The sequence below is a fragment of the Phaethon lepturus genome, unplaced genomic scaffold (assembly GCF_000687285.1).
Source record: "Phaethon lepturus isolate BGI_N335 unplaced genomic scaffold, ASM68728v1 scaffold8342, whole genome shotgun sequence".
In the NCBI taxonomy this organism is placed as follows: domain Eukaryota; kingdom Metazoa; phylum Chordata; class Aves; order Phaethontiformes; family Phaethontidae; genus Phaethon; species Phaethon lepturus.
In genome coordinates this window covers 17,286-34,433 of record NW_010521201.1, presented here as the reverse complement: position 1 = coordinate 34,433, position 17,148 = coordinate 17,286, and the positions used below count along the sequence as shown (strand labels likewise).

The 17,148-nt window shown below is 38.9% G+C and overlaps 1 protein-coding gene across 1 annotated transcript in view; it reads right to left on the bottom strand.

The window, feature by feature from the left end:
- Positions 1 to 16,011, bottom strand: part of YAP1 (Yes-associated protein 1) — a 42,907-nt gene extending 26,896 nt beyond the window's left edge. The window contains exons 1-2 of the mRNA XM_010281442.1: positions 15,894 to 16,011; positions 5,834 to 5,947 (exon numbers count right to left, since the gene is read on the bottom strand). Coding sequence (XP_010279744.1) covers positions 5,834 to 5,947; positions 15,894 to 15,966 — 187 coding nt within the window. The 5' untranslated portion in view covers positions 15,967 to 16,011. The remainder of the gene's footprint in view (positions 1 to 5,833; positions 5,948 to 15,893) is intronic.
- Between the last annotated feature and the right edge of the window lie 1,137 nt (positions 16,012 to 17,148).

The window sequence follows — 17,148 nt, the reverse complement described above, 5'->3', positions numbered from 1 at the left end:
GATTAAATATAGAGTATATAATTATTGTGTGCATATATATATTTACAGATAATGAATGATGTGTTCAAAATGATGCACCTTCAATTTTTAACATAGTATGCTCATTAACAGAGACGTGCAAACAGCGGTGTTAGAAGTATATGGGTGGAAAAAATGGCCCTATTAGGAGTGCAGTTTTCTTTCATTGTCACAGCTGTTCTAGCACAACATTATTACTATGCATTATTTTTACTGGCATAAAGACACCATTACCAACAAATCTCCTTTCTCAAAAAGGATTAAATTATTCTGAAAACAAAACAAAACACAAACCAGGTATAAATTTATATTAACCTACTGGTTAAGTACTAAATACTTAATAAAAGTGTGTTTTCTCCCCCCCTTTTTTATTAGTATACAAAAATTTACATAAAGTAGGTAACTGCATCCTCACACACCACCTGTGGACAGATTTAATGATTCCTTCAGTGAACTCTGTTCGGTCAAGAGGTCTAAATACATCCTGCTTTCAAACAAAACAAGATTTCACTTTCTGATATGATGATCAACAGCTAATAAGCGTTTATTGTCACTACCATAAGGGCAGCGTCCCCTATTACAACGGGCTGCTTACCAGTGAAATTTCATCTGCCTCTGCAGATTCCCAACGAGCTCACTTTGACACAAGTCACTGGTTCACTGAAAACTGATGCTGCTCCATCTGCACACATTCTCTGACACACATACCAAAATACAGAAGTCTTTTCCCCATCCTAAGTGATCTGAAATTGTTCTTCTGGAACAACAGACACAGGGAAGTGAATAATCTAATACCAACAGACCTTTCAGATGAGTCAAATCCGCTTTGTTTTAGAGAGCATGTAAAGAGGATATGCCATTGCATTAGCAGATCAAAACCAACTGTGGCTCATGCTCTGCTTTTGTGCAAAATGGAAGGCAGATCTGGAACTTAAAAAATCTGAAACACCACTCTGACCAGACAAAGGCCAAAGAAACGTTTTTTCAGTCTAGGGTTCTAGTTCTGTCTTGTCCACAAATCTGCCTCTGGCAAGGCTCCTACACACTAATTGTAAGAAACACATAGTAAGCAATGTGCTAGACCTGTAAGGGATAAGAAACCAACACTATGGAGTATTTCTTTTTATTTCTGTTACTTAAAAATTAGCAGATGCTCAAAAGGTTGAGCTCTAAAATGCCCTTCAAGTTTGTTGTGTGGTTGGGTTTTGTTTTGGGTTTTTTTTTTTTTATGGAAATAATAAATACATGTTTCAGTGAAATCTACAGTTGCATTTTACTTCAGTATTTCTGAACAAGCCCTTTTTATTGTTTCAAAGATATAAGGTTCTTAAATTACACAAAAAGAAAGCAGAAAATCCTGATATGCATTCTGTATACTCCTAGTGTTATCACTGATTTCATTCCTTTTCCTACTTGCGTAGTTCAAGCAGCTACTGCACACAGAGCCCCTATGGCACTTCCCAAAATGATACAACACGCTGTCTTGCCTTGTCTTCCCCCTCATCCAAAATTCATACAGCACTGCAAAAAACATTAACAAAATCTCTAAGCGGGAGTGATAAAAATAAAGTCGTGGCAATTATTTCAATCTGAGGTCACATCTTTTGCTTCATACCCCGTACGGCAGCTCCAATATTTGAAAGAACAGAGGGAAAAAGACTGGGCGTGTGTAACACGGGTATGATCACTACTAACAAACCTATAAAACAACTGAAACAGTATCTTGCTTTACTCCCGATTCCTGCAGGCAGACTTGTCTGACTACTCTAATGGAATACCACTGTTTAAACACAAGACTTACATTAACCCAACAGAGACGCAGAAATCAACTGCCAGTTTCCACTATTTTCCCACTTCAAGTTCACTGTCCTGTCTGCTAATTTATCAAATTAAGGATCCTCAAAACGCAAATTATTTCAAGTTGCATTTCAAAAACTAGTCCTATCATCTGCAAACTTAAAGAACAGTTAAAATCCCTTTAATGGTATTTGATACAAAAGCCAATTCTTAGAAACTTGTAGCAATAAAGTTGAACAATTCCAAACTTCAACTGGTTCTAGGAAATTTAATTTATAGTAAAAGCAGATGTTCTTCTACTCCACCAACTCCAGCTACGCAGAATGCATAGCTGACCTGTTTCCGACCCAGACGTCTTTTGACTATCAAGAAAACATATTAACTTATCTGGAAGGCTTAAGAAAAACAGTAGGATATGTGAAGAATGACCAATGGACAACAGCAGAAGCTAGTAAAAGATAGAACAGTCCAAAACACAAGCTCAATCTGACAGTCCATTTAACTTAGAGAAACAACCTTCCAAAAAAAAAGTAATTTGAAGCCCCTTACTACGAGGCCTGCAAAGGCACTGAGAAGGTAGGACAGCATGTTTGTACCAGATGCTCCACTAGACAAGAATCCTGCTGACACAGGCCTAAGGCCCCCCGATCCCATCCCCATTCCTTTGATCCCATGTCATCTTTTATGATTGCCTGTGCCTGGCATGAGAAGACCCTCCTTTCATACTTTTTTCCCCCTAGATTTTAAAGTTTGTGAATTCTCCTAACACAAAACTGTTCTGAAGTCAAATACGTAGATTTGAAGGATCAACATCTGAGCCACAACAAGACTTCACTGCCGTTTAAGTGGTATAGCTTAAGACCTCAAGACCACTTCAAAGACGTTAGATCTGAGTCTTAGAACAAAGTTTTTATCTTCAACTTGGAGCACTTATGTTTTAGACCCAGCCTACTCCACAGCCAGGTATTCTGATAGGGACATTTCTCCGATGCATTAGTCTTAAAAGCCTGCTCCAAGAAAGAATCCATATTAACTGCACCCTTTTATTTTCTGTTTAAAAGAATGAATGCAATACCCAAATTCCCCTTACCCAGTAAGTCAGCAGGTGTGTCCACCTAAAACAATTTTTCAAACTGATTCTCCTTCCCCTCTCTTTTCTAGCCACATTAATGCAAAATTCCCAGCACTACTTAATTAAAAAAAAAATGTATATGCACACCTACTAGAGAAAATAAAGATGAACGCAAAGCTTCCATCTGATGACAAACATACAGAGACATAAAGGCTGTCTCCCTGGAAGTTAGGAATCCAGAGGCAGTAAGTGCAAAGACTCTTCAAACCTTCTGTTTCTGAATACTGGAACAGAAGAGTATGTTTGCACATACCATTCAATAGCTTTATTGTTTTCAATGGTTCTTCAGATCGGTGAAAGTGGCAGTATCAAGGAAGAAATGAATTTCTCCGGCATTTTTAATCAAGGTTAGTATCACTGTAATAATCAAAAGCTTCAACACAAAGATTAATTCACCTAGGATTGCTTCTGAAAGTGTTAGTAGTCAGAAAATACTGAAAACCAAGCCCTTATATTAAAACACAGTGATAGAAAAGAGTACGGTGATCCTCAGAGCGAAAAAAACCAACAGGATTTTCAACCTATATTAAGCACAGAAAGGTAAACTTCTGAGTCATTCACATGCTACTTAGGGTCACAGCACGTATTTGTTGAGGGTCTCCACAGGATAAATAAATGCAAGGCTCAGTAAGTTAGCTCTGTCACAGAGATTTTTTTCTTCTTTATTGGAGTGACTTAAGGAGGTCACAAGTGAAAAAAGCAACAGGAATAAGATTTTGTATTTTCTTGGCTCAAATGATAAAAACATAAACCACAATACAATGCGTACAACTTAAGTTTTCAAGGAAAACTCCTTCAAGCTCAACAGCAGCTAGCAGCTTGTCTCTATTTGCCGTCACTCTAGATCAGAAGAGCCCACATGCTTTTTTTTCTTTCCTGCCCCTTTCAGTTACACTTGAGCTCTTTGACTGAAAAGGTCTGGAACAGATTAAAAGTCCGACCACAAAATAAAGAGCCTTGGCATGTACTCAAGCCTGTCTGGGATACACATACGCAGTGGGCCCAAAAAGGGAAGTTATGCAGCAAGAAACCCTTATGCAGTCTTTTCAACATTTCTAACTTCTTTCAGTTTAACTGCAGAGCCTTAACGTTTGATGGGAGTTTCAGTATGCACAAGACAAGTAGCTTTTGCCCTTACACTTGGACCATACTATTCACAGGAGAACAAAATAGTTCTGAGAAACAAGATTCATCTCACTCAGAACCTCTGTCAATTAAAGCCTTTTCCACAGTCCTTTTTAATTCCAGCTCATCATTGGAAACCATAAAGTAATACAAAGAAAAGAAAAATACATAGCCTGCAAGATTACTTAAGTAAATATAATTGACCTGCCTCTCTTAAATGCAAAAGGAAACACTGATTTTCAAAATGACTGCTTCCTTTTCAGCCTTATTCACACACTAAGTAATTGTGAAGTTGCAAATTACCCAACACACTCCTCTTGCAACGCACGAACAGGTCTGCAACTCTTGGCTGGTGTTAAAGCCAGCATGGACGTTTGCCAAAGCTGGCAACCTTCAATATAAGCCCCACCTTTGGGCTCAAGTTGCACAGTGGTTCAACCTGTCTACAAACTGGTGAGCAGTTTATAAACAAAGTGTGACAATCCGGTGTTCTCCTAAGAGCAAACGGAAGTTTAAAGTAAGTACTTAAGCCTACAAAACAAAAATACTGAAAGTTCTAACAGCCGTTTCAGAAAAACAAAACAGAACAGCGACTGTTAAGTTTTGCAGCTCTGTTTATATGGCATTCACGGAGTTAATGCCTCTCCCAAAAGGGGCCCACAGTTGTTGTTAGGTCAACCCCTGTAAAGCTTCAAAGGCTTTGTATCCCCTCAGCCTGACCTACTCAGTGATCTGCACACTGTTTTCATTTAGTTGCACCGAGTCCAAAACTAAAGCCTGAAAACCACAATGATCTCTTCTTTTTTTTACCCCTACTGTTTTTTCCACAGCTCTGGAAAAATAACTAAAATCCAAAGGAGTCGAAAATAGTAAGTTATTGGGAAAACAAATCAAGGGCAAATGGATATGGCTAATAAAGCTTGCACACACAGGTTGTGGCTTTATACAAAAACTAAATTTGTGATACCACCTAAAATACATCAGAACAATTACTTGGACAATCTAAGAAACTAGTTTAGAGTCTCTAAATATTGTAAGCTATTGCTATTCACAGTCATCAGTGTCAATATTTTACTGAAATGTTTGCAACTCTGCTCTTCATATAAATCAAAACATTACAGAAAATGAGGTATCAGTTCTGTTTCGTTGAATTTTTACATCTAGACCTTGTGATCCCCAATTTAAGTTACAATTTCTATTTCCAATATTACATCGTCTTTACCCCACAAAAAGATTACCGAAGTAGAAACAACAAAGCTAATAATTTCTCTCCATATTGTTTAAAACAGAAAGTTTTGTCATGATCATCACTGTGACAAGCTGGAATTATAAGCTGGTATATGTTTCAAGTGTATTTAAACAACATAAATTATAATTTGACAATGCCTTCTTTAAGATAGCGCAAAGGAAAGTAAATATTTGTTTGGGAATTAGAAGATTTCAATTTTAAAGGGAAGAGTAAGCTTGGCTGATACTGTCTTTCAGTTAGTAATTTCTGAATGCCACCAACTTTGGGAACTGTATGGATCATATGGCAAAATACCAACCCCTAGCATTAGAAACTTTGGTGACATACACTCCTAAAGGACATATGCTACTAGGTTTTCTCTTTTTTTAAAATAATTATTTAAATAAGGTCTCTATAATTCAAATTAAAATAGATTTTATTTGTACTATTAAAAGTTTTCAAAATATGCCTGCAAAATTAAAGCTGAGTGAACTGAACTGAATCAAAAATTCTGAAGTGAGATGAACTTTTACCAAAGCGTGGGTCAAGCCTTGGGTCTAGCCAAGATGTGGTCTTGTTCTTATGGTTTATGTAGTAAATTTCTCCATCCTGGGTCATAGCTTGTTCCCATCCATCGGGGAGTGGGCCTGCAATATAGAAGGAAGGAGTTGATGGCGGGCTCTTGTTTGCTCCAGCTGAAATCGATCTAAAAAAAATTCCAACATTTTACATATATAACAGTACATGAAACAGAAGAGTTTCAAGATCTTGTCTAACATTTCTGGGATAAGGGCAAAGAAGTGGCGGGTGGAAAATCAAAGAACAGAAAACACTTCTATGATTTTGATTTAGGATTTGGAGTTTAATTTTATAACTTGTTTGCATCATTTCATATGCTTTTGACACTGCCTTTTCCTGTAGCATTATAGTACAAAACCAGCAATAAGTCAAGCCTGCCAGAATGAAACCAGCATGAGCACCAGGAAGAAGAAGCAGCACAGAGATATTCCACCTCTCATCTAGTCACTAAGGCCCAGCAGCCGCAGCAACAAGGTAACGCTGATGCAATATTCCTCTATCTTTCTCAAACAATTTTAAAAAGTGGCAAAACTCATTTTCCCTTTATCTCACACTGTAACTTCCTGTGAAAGCATTAAAGGCTTAAGCAAGCAAAAACACAAACCTGAAGAACAGGAGGCAAATAAGAAATGAAAAAGCGAAAGTAAGAAAACACCGGGAGCAGACATAGAGACACAGTGCTACGAACAGCAGTGCTACGCCTCTACGAGCAGGAAGGCACAGGCAGGGAAACCTGCGTTTAGGAAATGGTAAAAAGGAGACAAGTGACAGTGTTCTGGAGCCCACAGCTAATGTCTGAACACGGAGTCTTGACATGTGTTTCCCTTACAGGGGACATCCTCCTAGAAGCTATGTTAAGACACATTGAAGACAGGGAGGTGATTCGAGACAGCCAGCATGGCTTCACCAAGGGCCAAGTCCTGCCTGACCAACCTAGTGGCCTTCTAGGATGGAGTGACCACACCAGTGGACAAGTGAAGAGCTACAGATATCATCTATCTGGACTTCCGTAAGGCCTTTGACACGGTCCCGCAAAACATGCTTCTCTCTAAATTGGAGAGATAGGGTGGATGAGGAACTGGTTTGATGGTGGCAACCAGAGCGTAGTGGTCAATGGCTCAATGTCCAGATGGAGATGGGTAATGAGTGGTGTCCCTCAGGGGACCACACTGGGACCAGTACTCTTTAATATCTTCATCAGTGACATAGTGGGATCGAGTGCACGCTCAAGCAAGTTTGCAGACGACACCAAGCTGAGTTGTGCGGTTGACAGGCCTGGGGGGACAGGATGCCATCCAGTGGTACCTGGACAAGCTCAAGGAATGGGCCCATGTGAACCTCATGAGGTTCAACAAGGCCAAGTGCAGCATCTTGCACCTGGGTCAGGGCAACCCCCAGTATCAGTACAGGCTGAGGGATGAAGGGATCGAGAGCAGCCCTGCTGAGGAGGACTTGGGGGTACTGATGGATGGAAAGCTGGACATGAGCCGGCAATGTGCGCTCGCAGCCCAGAAGGCCAAGTGTAACCTGGGCTGCGTCCAAAGAAGCGTGGCCAGCAGGTGGAGGGAGGTGATTCTGCCACTCTACCCTGCTTCTGGTGAGACTCCACCTGGAGTCCTGCATCCAACTCTGGAGCCCTCAGCACAGGAAAGACACGGACCTGTTTGAGACAGTCCAGAAGATGGCCACAAAAATGATCAGCGGGATGGAACACCTCTCCTATGAAGACAGGCTGAGAGAGTTGGAGTTGTTGAGCCTGGAGAAGAGAAGGCTCTGGGGAGACCTTCTTGCAGCCTTCCAGTACTTAGAGGGGGCTTCTAACAAAGATGGGGACAGACTTTTTAGTAGGGCCTGCTGCAATAGGACAAGGGGTAATGGCTTTAAAGTAAAAGAGGGTAGATTTAGACTAGATCTAAGGAAGAAATTTTTTACGATAAGGGTGGTGAAACACTGGCACAGGTTGCCAAGAAAGGTGGTAGATGCCCCATCCCTGGAAACATTCCAGGTCAGGTTGGACGGGGCTGTGAGCAACCTGCTCTAGTTGAACATGTCCCTGCTCATTGCAGGAGGGTTGGACTACATGACCTTTAAAGGTCCCTTCCATCCCAAACTATTCTATGATTATGTTCCAAAGAGCAGCTTTTGAGAAAACCACCTTTCATCACTATACAGTTCATAAACCACTCATTCCCATCCCTATATAATCATGTACATTCACCTGTATTTTACTTAGACTGAAAACTATTCTTCAAGTTACATTAATCTTATCTGGCAGATGCTTTACAAATGCATTTTTTTTTAATTCTTATACTTACATAGATATGAACTTTTAAAAACATCTAAAGTAGATACTGGAAGATCTTGCCTGTATTTCTTTAGATTTAAGTACAGTCCTAAAATGGTATAGCAAAGATCCACTACAAATGTTACGAATGTAAAAGAAATTAGAACAAGACCTGCACCAGGAAGCCGTCACATTTTAACCTTAACTCCTACTGTTCGTCAGTGCAATGTAGTCATATCTGGCTGTTAGATATGGACTAACAGTCTTATGAGGAGAAGCTGAGGGAACTGGGGTTGTTTAGCCTGGGCAAAAGACAGGTCAGGAGAGACTTTATCACTCTTTACAACTACCTGAAAGGAGGCAGTAGTGAGGTGGGTGTTGTTCTCTTCTCCCAAGTAACTAGCGTTAGAAGGAGAGGAAACGGCCTCAAGTTGCACCAGGGGAGGTTTAGATTGGGTACTATGAAAAATTTATTCACCAGAAGTGTTGTCAAGCATTGGATCAGGCTGCTCAGGGAAGTGGTGGAGTCACCATGTCTGGAGGTACTTCAAAGATGTGTAGATGTGCCACTTAGGGACATGATTTAGTGAGGAACTTGGCAGTGTTACGTTTATGGTTGGGCTGAATGATCTTAAAGGTCTTTTCCAACCTAAACGATTCTATGAACAGACCATTCTCTATAAACTAAGATACACTAAGTAACATCATAATTTCACACATGAGATTCAGATATATACACAAAATTATATGTGCATAAGTACCTACTATATCCATGTTCAAACTACATTAGATCTTTGCCTGTCATTTTGTCCTAAAGTCAGGCTCCTGTTGAAGAATTCATTGTCTAACGCTGGGGGGTAGGGGCCAGGACAGGGGATGGGTAGATTTGTTTTCTTAATCTCAAAAGATGTTCTTGGAGAAATGTCAAGAAGAGTAAAATAATCATTCGATTGCATTCCAGTAATATCCCAAGGCATAACCAGGACAAGAATTTCTTACTGTCATCTTTGAAGATCCTCTGGAAACTACATTTCTAATTTAAACTCTCTCATTTTGGCTCAGAAAACTATGCCTTTCTTTAGCAACCACACTGTTCCACCATTAGAGCTACAGGTTTTTGAGCGAGGATAAGCAGTGATCTAAACATCGGACATTTCATTCCCATCCTTAATGCTCACAAGCTGTAAATGCTCCATTACACATAACAAGAGAACCTCAGCTTTTATCAGAGGCTAGCGAGCATAACAGGCCAGAGTGACAACACCAAAAACATTCATAAATCCTAACATATTCACAATATAACAGGACTTTGATGCAGAGCTGAAAGCTCAAGTACAGAGAATCCTGTACTTTGTTACCATACCCATTACCTACCCAAAGACCAGCCAGCTAATCAGCGAGATGTTATTTTATAAAACTGGGGCACGGGAGCACAGCGACATGCCCCACATCATCCAAGTGCAGAAGCCAATGAAGAACCAAAAATGTTCCTTAACTGCTAAGCCAACACACTAGCCATGTAGGCAGACCTTCTCACTACCATTCTCCTCAGAGTCCTTTCAAGCCACACATCCCTTGGAGATGAAACTCAGCAAGAAATTCTCTTTTGAACTGCAAAGCCAAAAAACCATCTGGCTCCAGGAAAAACAAAACTAGCCTTGAGGTGTCAGTCCTGCTGAGCATTGAGGAAAGTGTATACTGGTCCAGCATGTTCCTTTGTAGTAAATAAGAACAAAATGCCTTTGAAGCAGGATGCCAGGAGCTGATCAGTCCACCCACCTGGTGGAAGAACATTGCTTATGCAATTCAGTGATCTGATGAGTACTAGCTTACTGGAGACAAACCTGGACAAGGTTCTCTTTCTAAATAAAATCCATAGCTGTGGACAGGACAGGAAAGGTCTGTCTGCTCACCTGGCTGTCACAGTAGCAAGTCTTTCTTGCTAAGTGCCATCAATGGCTGCAGGAACAGAACTTTTCCTCTAGAAACTTTTGGCATTAACCATGACGTTGCTTTCTTCCTTGGCCGGTAAACTGCTCTTGTGTTTCTGCTGTCATCCCTACATGTTGAAATAGTAGTTCAAAAGTTGATTAGTACTGCTTTCTGTAATTCCTATTTGGTTTTGTGAGCAGCTGTGAAACCAGAAGACTGTCAAGTCTGATTTTGTAACTCGCTGTCTGACAAACTCTGTACTAGAGGCAAGTAATGGAGGGAAAATGGAAAACCATGGTGAAGAACAGCAGACACATTCACTCAGAGCATCTAGGAAAATTCCTGTGCAATTACATGTCTCTCTTCTCCCCAAAGGCTCAGTAGGAACAGAATTCCCAGCACTAGCTTATGTTTTTAAGTGACGTAAGTTATATAAGCTCTTTACTGCTGTTCTTCTGACCTTCTCACTAAAATTTCCATAGTTGTTGTAGCCCATGTTGTACAGAAACATCCATGCTGGGTCTAACCAGAAGTCCATTTAGCCCAGGCACCTAAACTGGGAAGATGGACAGATATTGTTGCTGAAAGCAGCCCACTTAGTGACTGTCACACTCTATAAACTTTTAAATAAAGCACTGAATACACATATAGACCAAAAAGTATAGTGGCTATGACTAGTCACTTGGCTTCCAAGTACCTCTGGTGATTTCTTGAGCCAGATTCTGCCTCCTTACTAGGTGCCAAAGGATGTCTCTTTAAAGTACTTTTCCAGTCTCCCCTTAAACCTTTGTAAACATTTAGCATCAACAATATGCCTGTGGCATGGTCTTCTACTAGTTCTGTTTGATGCCTCCTAGGTCAATGCAACACAATCACAACCATAAGCTTACAATTTTATGAAATTATTTGCACAGGGAGAGACAACCCTTCTACGGAACTCACCATTTACTGTGGTACTTTTGAAGACAAGGTTAATCCAAAAATTTTGTCCAATTTCCAAATGTAAGCCATCGTTACAGAAATACTGATAAGACATACCTCTGTAACTAAATATTTACATAATGGTGTAACTTAACATAAATACATGTAATTTTAAAAATCTGTGTGCATGTCTCTGTTTGGTGCATGTCTCCATTTTTTTGAGTTCTTACTTTCTCAATATACCATTTTTGCCATGAAATGCAGAGTCTTGAATGAAAGCAGAGCTCGCTGCTGGCAGACAGAAAGCAACAGGACGAGTAACAAAAGCAAAAATGTAATAGAGATTCAAGCTATGCTGGGATACAAAGTAAGTCTGGCAAGTCCCTACAGCTTCTGATATTTAATTGTAAAATAAATGAAAATAAAGCTGTATTTTATCAAAAGGTTAATGCATATTAAAGAGCATCTGTATCTAGATATTAGAAGAATATGCACAGACAACCTAGGAACTGGAACACCTACGTTCAACAGTAGGAATCACCTTCACCTAATACAAACACCTATCTCCAAGAACCTTCCCAATCTTTCTCTGTGAAAGCTGAAATCTTCCCCTTCAATCACTGTCACTGTGATTCCAAAACTTTTAACAATTATATCAAAGCCTACAAAATTTACCTGAAGTCCACCTTCATTCTGTCAAATCAGTAAAACTTACCACGAGACACTATTGAAAAAGAGGCATTTTTTGCAGATGAAGAAAGAAATGAACATTGCTGTCATGCAGACACTTAGAAACTCGAACTTCACAACAGCTCTGTACACAAAGCAGAATTTGTAGTATGTTTACACAGAAGAGAACTTTGCAACTGAAGTGAACAAGAATTTAAGAGAACAGCTAGAACTTGTTTAGTTATTGGCATATTCCTCCCTACCCTCTTGCCCCCGAAGGCAGGGAAAAAACCTCAAGAGTTATGAATTCGAGCGTCCATTTTCCTACCAACCTTTAGCATGCCACTACAGCCTTACCCTAAGAGGCAATGGAATTACACTAGGTCTACAAACTTTCACCAGGAAGCCCAATTCAAAACTGCAATGTAAGAGGGAAGACATAAGAGGACAAGGACAAGGTAATCTACTCCAAAGCTAATTATCTAATGTCTAAGCGCAAGCAGAAGAGGCTAAAGTAAGCAGCGCTGTCAAGCATGATTCAGGAAGTAAAAGTATCTGAAGGATGGAGGTATATAAATACAATTACTATCCCATCTCTGTTATATCAACTGTAATTGTACGAGAAACAGGTATTGTTTACTTTCAGATTTATAACTTTACCTCAGCAAGAAATGTATAGGAGAGAGTCCTCAGAAGAACAATGCACCGTTATTACTACTTTTTTATTTATTTATTTTTTAATCACGTCAGAAGAACATAATTTCTCCTGTAATACCTTTAGGGAAAAAATGGTTAGAAACACACACACAAAAAATAAGAACAGTCAAGATTCATTTTTTTATACACATGTTGCATATTTAGAAGTAACAGGCTTGTTTTCTTTCCATTATTGATGTGAAGATGCAATCCTATTTTACAGAAGATTAAACAACAAATGCCATCTAAATGAGCACTGTGTTTCTCTGCATACATATGGCCCAAACCATTTTAGTTATTACATGTAGCAAGCGAAGTTCAGCAATACCAAGACAAAAAAAAACAAAAAAACCCCCCCCAAAAAATCAAAACAAACAGAAAAAAAAAAAACCCTCACTTTTCACATACTGATGCCCTTCTGCAAAGGATGTATACTAACTATCAAAAAATAGTTAATTCACAAAATCATGCCAGGAACAGATGAAGCTGGCTCAAATGCTTATTAATTTCCTTAAAGAAACATAACTTGCAGCAAGATACCTGGATTCTCATTCAGTCTTAGCTGCCTCAAGAGGTGGGATTTCTTCAGAAAAACAACCTAAAAATCTCAACCTCATGCTGAGCTACATCTTCTCTGTTTTTATTTTAAACACTCTTTTGACTTGCCTTCACCCTTACCACACCTTCTAGTTTTGCTTGCTTCACATTTTCCCTGAGCTTCACTTATCCTATTTATGCAGAAAAGACAACAGGTTTATCAGCAGCTTTCTGAGTACTGTTCTCTCTCTCTCTCTTTTCAGTTTGTTTTCCTGTTCTTAATTCTAGTGAATGGCTAGAATTCTAACTCTAGCTAAATGGCTAAAGCTTCTAATGGCTTTCAAGACAGCTCCTAAAAAACTCCTCTTTTATTTTTTACCACAGCAACTTTACTCACAAGCTCCTATGGCAATCTGTAATTAAATATACTAAAACTTGGACAGTAACTTCTAAGTAAGGACTACAATTAATGAACAATATACAAAGATGAACCATGCAGAAAGAAAATGTTCTCCCTTGTGGCATTTTGGACTTTTTTTGCAAGCCAGAGACCTCCAGCTGTCACAATACTTACACTTGATTTTTCCCACTATCTTTCATGAAAGGCTCTCAAAGCACTAGGGCACGTTTCATTGCCAGCAATATTTCATAACAGGAAACTTCTGTCTTAAAGGCCTCAACTTCATTTTCCAGTTCTTGAGGACGAATATCCAAATGAGAATATTAAGTAGTCTTCTATTTATGATATTAGCACTCAGATTTAAGTTCCACTGTGCTGAAGTGGTACACAGTTACTTGATTTTTCTGTTTCTCTCAAAGATTCTTTACGAGGCCACCAAAGAAGGGTAAGTTACCATGAACTCAGTAGTAAAAAGTAACACAAACAGATATAAGAGACTTTAGTGAAAACATATATACAGTCATAATTTAAAGTTAGTACACAAAGATTTGCCAAATCTGGTATCAGAAACAGAATCCTATCCAATAAATGCAGGTTCAGTATTATTTAATTCAGAACAGACTTTTGTTAAATGCAAGTAAGTTAAGGGTAAGCAGGTGCAACCAAAGAGCCAGTTCCAAGTCATACTACCTCAACTGATGTAAGCTTAAAAAAAGCAATGCCATGTAAACACATAACTCAATATACACAGAAGTTCTGCTTTCTTCATGCACTTTGTCAAATTCAGAGCACTGGAGGAAAAAAACTTTACAAGATTCATATACAATACAATATCATCTGTGAAATTAAATGTTTAATGAACTTGCATTCAAATAAGTGCTTTCTCAAGTCAGAAGACAACCCGCTTAAACATCTCAACTCTTCCTTATTGCATGAGCAACAACATCTATGCAGGATCACTTGCTCACACACTCACATCATTCAATTACATGTAAATTCTCGATTTTCTTTTAAAAATAATCCTCATCTACCGATTGCTAGATTAGGTTTTAGATTTTTACCCCTTACAACTAACCAGTTTATTGGTTTTAAGGACCCTTCCTTTTTTTGAAAGACCCTTCATTTCTTTCTAGGTACATAAAGTGAATCCTACTTCACTATCAATATTTTTTCCTGTTAATTCTTGGTACAGTGAAAGGTTTGAGGAGTTATCTTAAAACACACAATTTATGTCAATATTCAAACAGCAAGCATCTAGTTTTAGCACAAGTAACATAAGCCAAAAGGCAAGGTAGAGCAAGGGAACTGTTTCCTTGCTCCTATCCTCTGTTCTTCAGAATTGCCCCTGCAAAAACATGTCACCTCTATTGCTGCAGGCTTCCTGTGATATATTTATAGAAAAAATAATCACAGGTATTATATTTTCACATCAGAGCCTGAGACCCTAATTGCTCCGAATCACGACTTCCTGAACTTGAACAGGACTCTCATTTGTTTCAGGATAATCCAACCTCCTGGCCTAGCCAGCAAAAAGTTTGATTCTTCCCCTCTAATACTCAGCCATGAACAGCACAGTTTGGTCACGCCTGTTAATCTTTGGTATTGTCTGCAGCATATGAAATGCAGCATGAAACAAAGCTGTCTAAACGGACAACAAAAAGCAGCACCAGAGAATAACCTTTGTGAAATACAGGAACAGCAGACATACACAAAATACAATCAGACTGTGAGAAAATAAATAAAATACGAGCCTCAGCGACAAGACAGAAGGTGACAAAGCATAGGGAAGAGCGCAGCAGACAAATTAGCATGGCACCAAATTTATCTGCTTGCTCCCTGCATCATCAGGACAAGAGAGGTCTGAAAACATAAAGCAGATTCTATAGCAAGAACAAGCACAGTTTACGGCTGTCTAGTGACGGCCCCCCCAGACTAGCTGAAAAATAATTCTATATTCCAGGAAAAAGATATCAAACTTCCTCAGCTAAAGGAATAATCATCACAATACAGGATTTTGGAATTGACAGGAAAATAAGAGGAAAACCAAAACATCTCTGCCTCTAAACAAGGTTTTCCAGGTATTTGCTTTATTCATTTAGGGAAGACAGGAAAAAATGACATGTTCATAACAAATGTAGGAAATGTAAATGAATGGGAGTATACCAAATCTCATAAGTGAGCAAGGGGAGGCAGAAGAACACTGCAGAAGCACAACAGCTTTAACATAAATTGGCACTAATTTAATGGAAATTATAGTCTTCATCAGTTTAACAGCATTTTCAGTCAGAAGAAATTAGAAAAAAATTCTGCTGCTTCAAATGTTTCAACCATCCACTCAAAAAAATAAAAACACAAACCAAAGAACTACAGGATACTTTCTGTTGACATCATAAATATTATACAAATTCTCTTACCTCAAGTATCAGCCTCTTGCTTGATGAATCAGGCACCAAAAAATTTAAAGTTTAAAACCAGGATAACTAGAAGGACAATTTGGACTCCCTCCCCGCCCAGTAAAATCGCTAATAGTATCTTCATTTGTATGGTATTTTTCATAAATACAGATTTTGCTTACCTGATGCTGAGTTCATGATGTTCTGCTGCACAGAAGGACTGGTAGGAGCTGTAACATTCATCTGGGAAAGCATGGCCTTCCTAGGATCTTGCCATGTTGTTGTTTGATCAATGTGACTAAGACAAAACAAAGCGAGAGTTAGGACAGTCATGCATTCACAACAATGACCTGCTAGCACAGAAAGTTTAACAACAGAAGGTTAAGCCTGCCAACAACAGCCACATTCAAAACCAAGCAGGAACTGTTTGGATTCTTTCCAAGCATCACAGCATGTCAGATTCTTAAACCCTTACTCTGGCCACCACCACTTTCACAACAAACAGCTGTAGCGATCAGAGGTAGAGCAATGGTGAGATAAGGCTCAACATGAATATCGTAATCTAGACTGTTGTACCTTAACTAGATGTTGTACCCTTGAACTAAACATTCTCTTCCTTTTCTCGTTGATGAGTTTTCAGAGTCTTTCGAACCAAGCAAGTTATTGTCTGGAATCTCAAGCACAGTCCAGTAACTTGGCATTAGTAGTTCATATTCAGTGCCTAGGGAGCTGTAATGAACTGGCTGGTGAGTCTTCCCAAACTTTCTGTGCATAGACCACATCCTCAGATTATCTGATGAACTACCCCCCTCACCACTGACAACGGAACAATCTCTCCATAGTAATTAAGCAACCAGTCACACTAGAGCAGTAATATGAAAGTGATGTGTGGCTGCCTTTCCACTTCATGTGAAAAGATAAGGACAGCTGGACTGTGTCAAGTAACCCAACTAAGCCCTCTGCAGAACCTAATTACAAAACTTGGGGAGCTTAGATTTATCTGTTTTGAAAAAACTGGAAAGTACATTTGGCACTGTCATGCACGAAAGTATTCAATTCAATGAAAATACAGAAGTGTAATGAATGATTACATCACATTTTGAGTATGTGATTAGCATGTTTTGCTAATAACAAACGCAGGCTATTCAGAACAAGCATCAATGTTGTCTTGATGCCGTTAAGCAACATTGCCCCAAGAAGTACATGTGGACAAAAATAAAGCTACTAATACACACTGGCATTGACAAAGTTTGTGATCGATTCATTTAGAATGGTATCAATTAAAATTCATTCAAATAGTATTGTTATCAATTAGAATCTAACGCATCATTAACTTGGTACCATACTTTCTTTACATTAATAATCCTTAAAGTTACTTTTTTCTGGATTATATGGAAAGTCCATTTGCATTTACTTCAGCAAAACCACAACATTTAA